General features: G+C 40.3%; 1 protein-coding gene across 1 annotated transcript; it reads right to left on the bottom strand.

Annotated features, from left to right (window-relative positions):
• Positions 1-1,338: 1,338 nt before the first annotated feature.
• LOC131148441 (uncharacterized) lies at positions 1,339-2,112 on the bottom strand. Its single transcript, XM_058098139.1, has 2 exons — positions 1,741-2,112; positions 1,339-1,647 (listed from the first exon to the last, which is right to left on the bottom strand). The coding sequence occupies exons 1-2, from the start codon at positions 2,110-2,112 to the stop codon at positions 1,339-1,341; spliced, it is 681 nt and encodes a 226-aa protein (XP_057954122.1).
• Between the last annotated feature and the right edge of the window lie 2,692 nt (positions 2,113-4,804).

Below are 4,804 nucleotides of genomic sequence, written 5' to 3'. Positions count from 1 at the left end.
GGTTTCAACCACACAATTTTTCCCAATATAATTTATCTACCTAAAAACAACATTTTCAATACCAGCAAGGTTTAGAAAATTATACTAGTATATATATAATTTCATATCCAAAACTAGTCATTTAAAATTATAAAAAGACCATTAAAAAATATTTCCCCTTACCTAATTCTTGAAAAGCCTCCTAAAATAACCAGTCCCGCACCCGTAGGGTTCCCCGTTTCAACGCCCTGAAAACCACATCTCCTAGAGCTAAACTTCAGTATTTCTTCACATATAATATTTCCTACAACTACGGTAAAGTCAAATTTTACATAAAAAGTCTTACCTTAAATCTGAGATGAATTCCTAACTAGTCCCACCGATGATCCACTCCAGCAGATTTGTAGAGAACTCTTCCAAGAGTGTCGTGGTGGCCTCAGATTATTGAACTGGCGGAAATCCGGCTCGAAATTGAAGAGAGAAGGTGATAGTGCTGAATTTTAGAGAGAGAGAGAGAGAGAGAGAGAGAGAGAGAGAGAGAGAGAGAGAGAGAGAGAGAGAGAGAGAGAGAGAGAAAACATGCAGAAAATTCCCGCAGAAATGAAAGAAATCCACTATTTATACATAGGGACTCGTCGACGAGACACGTCGATTCGTCGACAAGTCCTGTACAAAATTTGGCGACGAAATAGTGAACTCGTCGACGAATTTCAGTCCGTGAAAACCCACTCTCAGCATTTCCTCGTCGATGAGACACATATCCTCGTCGACGAGCTCACAAGAACATTCGTCAACGAGACCAATCCGTTCGTCGATGAATGCTTGCTGCCACCTTCTCGAATTTATTCTATCTTCCTTTTCCATCCTCTTTACCATTTCAAATTATTTAAAAATTTTTCAGGTTGTTACATTCTCCCCCTCTTAAAAGAATTTCGTCCCCGAAATTCGTTAGTCACCCATTTACACACTATTTAAGCTAATTTACCACATTCATAAATTTTAAACAACTCAAATATACACAGTCATCAAATCATGTCAGCTCAAACAACATTAACACGCACATACTAATATAAACATACTACACATAAGCCTATTAACTGGGCCTTTTGTCTTTCCCTCCTCAGGTGTATTCAACATGTAGACGTGCGCCGGGCCTCCTACGCCGCGAGGTGCCGAGTTGTTCCTTTGGTTCTAATTTTGGTTCGGGGCTGGAGCATTACCTAGCGGTTCCCGAAATTCCCGAGCAATGTGACCCTGTTTGCTGCACCTGTAGCATATAACACTCCTGCCTCGGCATTCCCCCTAATGCCACTGATTACATCTAGGGCAGTGGGGATGTGACGAATCACCCTGCCGTCCCTAATCCTTTCTCTTTGACCCCTGGCCCAATACATCTCTATCTCTCCTCCATGACCCTTGCCTGACATTTGATTGGGATCGTGGAGATGCAGGCCTTTTCCTTCGATCAAAGACCTTTGTACCCCTCTGCAGACTCGACTCTGCCACTGTAGCTTTCTCCACCAATTCCGTGAATTCTTGAATCTGCAGACACGCCATATGCTCGTGGATCCTCTGATTCAGACCCCTCTCAAACCATCTCACCTTCTGATATTCATCTAGAACCACAGAAAGTGCAAAATGAGACAACTCAAGGAATCTAGCGGCATACTGCTGAATAATGAGGCGTCCCTAAGTTAAGTTGAAAAATTCTTCCGCCTTTGCATTTCTAGTGGTGGCAGGAAAATATCAGTTGTAGAAGACCTGCTTGAAACGACCCCAGGTCATCGCTATTGGTACCACTGGTTGTTCCTCTAACAATTTCATCGCATGCCACCACCGTTCAACTTCTCCGGTTAGTTTGAAAGTGGCGAAAAGGACCTTCTGCTCCTTAGTACAATTCAACATAGCTAGGATTTTCTCCATTTCCTGCATCCACATCTCAGCCTTAATTGGATCGGTGCCACCCTCAAAAGACAAGGGTTTCAGACGTGTAAATTGATCAATAGTGCAACCTTGGTGCACTAGTGGGTAGCTTGTTCCCCCAAAATCCCGTCTTATTTCTTCCCTAACCTGATGAGCTATTCCTTGTAATAGCCGAGAGGTGTCAATCTCGTCCCCGTTGGAAGCTCCCATTGCACTTCCTCCTCCTTCATCCACACCCTTGCCTCTAGGATCCATCCCTATAAATGTACAACAAAGGCAATTTAGAATCTCCACATCTTATATATATGACATACACATCGTAATGGAAAACCAAATTAATATCCACATCCTCAATTAAATATCCAACACCCATTTATCCATAATCATCTGAACTTCCAATATTTAGATTCCAAATCTCGGTTTCACAATTAGAAAACGTCACAGTGAATGGATTTACCGTGGTTTTCTGAAACTGTCGACTGATTCAGAAAATCACAGAAGTCCATCAAGGGACTTCTGCCTCCAAGCTAGGAAACAACTCACTCTCCTATCAACACCCTAATCTACCCATTCCAACCCCCATTCAATTCAACCTATACTCTGGTATTAGTCCTCCTAAATCCGCAAGACCGTTATGCTCTGATACCAACTGTAATGCCCCAAACCCGCCATGCTGGTCCGGTGCATTAAGAGACTGACACGCGTCTCTAATACAATTCACACAGAAGAAACAATAAATATTTTCAATAGAAAATACCAGAGAGCAATATTTACATGCATTGTTCCATAATAATTACAACCTAATCCTTCATATTACAAATCCAGAATTAATACATATTAAACATAACTAAATACATATCAGATCTACTATATTTAACTCACAAAACTACCCTGCCCTAGAGCTATCTAAGCTCAATCACCTGGGAAACCTAAAAAGATTTAGCATATGGTGAGGTGAGACACCTCTCAGTAAGGAAGAAATAGTTTATAATAGTGTGTGACTGAAGTGTTTATAATACAATTTAAAATATCCATCTCAGGTGTATACACAGTCCACAAGTAACCCAAGTTTCATGCCTATAATCACATAATGGTCAACACCATTATCATCCATTCACATAATCATAACCATCAGTATTTTATTGTTAATCTCCGAGAATAGGGAAATCTACCCGCCCATACAAGTAGGTTCCCTCTGCTCTAGTGCTAATACCAGGGCACTCACCTTTCTCAGTAAGCCCTCGGGTTATGTATCCAGGTAAAGACATCAAGAATGGGGAAGATCATCCGCCCATACAAGTGGCTTCCCTCTACCCTAGTATCCATAAATAATTACCAAAGTACTCGCCTTCCTCGACAAGCTCTTGGGTGGAAAACTCTACTTTACCCAAAATACTTAATTAATTAAAAGTCGTACACTCCTAACACAATCACTCCATGGAATTTTACAAATACACCCACATCATAATTAATCCACATAGGATCCATACAACACATATGTCCACACAAGACTGGTCCCCACAAGACTAATCAAATCACAACATAAATATCCACATAGGACTGGTCCACACAGGACTAATCAAGCACACTACATCAATGTCCACACAGGATTGGTCCACATAGGACTAATCAAGCACAGTATAAATGTCCACACAAGACTGCTCAACTACAACATCAACGTCCACACAGGACTGGTCCACACAGGACTAATCAAGCACATTATAAATGTCCATACATGACTGCTCAACTACACAGATTACAAAACAAACTCCCCGCTTATGATAAATAGGTAAACAACCTCCTCATTCCACTGCCAATGTTTATCTCCCAGTATAAACGTCCATATAACGACCTCCTCATACCACTACCAATGTTATATGAAGGTTATACCAGGTATGATATAACGACCTCCTCATACCACTGCCAACGTTATATCGTCATTTATATGAACCACACCACAGATCAATCACAAACTTGACCAATAAACCATGTCCACACAAATACCACAGTATACTCAATCATCCAGTATTTCCAACCAAACAATATTCACAAACCAATCAGAACTTCACAATCAACAACATTCACATTCTCAATAATTCCTCATTCCACATTAATCACAATCATTTAATTATCAAAAATGGTTTCAACCACACGATTTTTACCAATATAATTTATCTACATAAAAACAACATCTTCAATACCAGGAAGGTTTAGAAAATTATACTAGTATATATATAATTTCATATGCAAAATTATTCGTTTAAAATTATGAAAATACCATTATAAAATATTTCCCCTTACCTAATTCTTGAAAAGCCTCATAAAATAACTAGTCCTGCACCCGCAGGGTTCCCCGTTCAACACCCTGAAAACCAAATCTCTTATAACTAAACTTCAGTATTTCTTCGCATATAATATTTCCTACAACTAGGGTAAAGCCAAATTTTACATAAAATGTCTTACCTTAAATCTAGGATGAATTCCTAACTAGTCCCATCGACGATCTACTCCAGCAAATTTGTAGAGAACTCTTCTAGGAGTGTTGTGGTGGCCTCAGATTGTCGAACCAGCGGAAATCTAGCCCGAAATCGAAGAGAGAAGGTGATAGTGCTGAATTTGAGAGAGAGAGAGAGAGAGAGAAAACATGCAGAAAATTCCCGCAGAAATGAAAGAAATTTTCTATTTATATGCAGGGACTCGTCGATGAGACATGTCGATTCGTCGACGAGTCCTGTACAAAATTAGGTGATGAAATAGTGAACTCGTCGACGAATTTCAGTTCATGAAAAACCCCTCTCGGTATTTCCTCGTCAACGAGACACATACCCTCGTCGACGAGCTCAGTAGAACATTCGTCAACGAGACCAATCCGTTCGTCGACGAATGCTTGCTGCCACCTTCT

Source organism: Malania oleifera, chromosome 2 (genome assembly GCF_029873635.1).
Source record: "Malania oleifera isolate guangnan ecotype guangnan chromosome 2, ASM2987363v1, whole genome shotgun sequence".
NCBI lineage: Eukaryota > Viridiplantae > Streptophyta > Magnoliopsida > Santalales > Ximeniaceae > Malania > Malania oleifera.
This window is presented reverse-complemented; position numbering and strand designations above follow the sequence as displayed.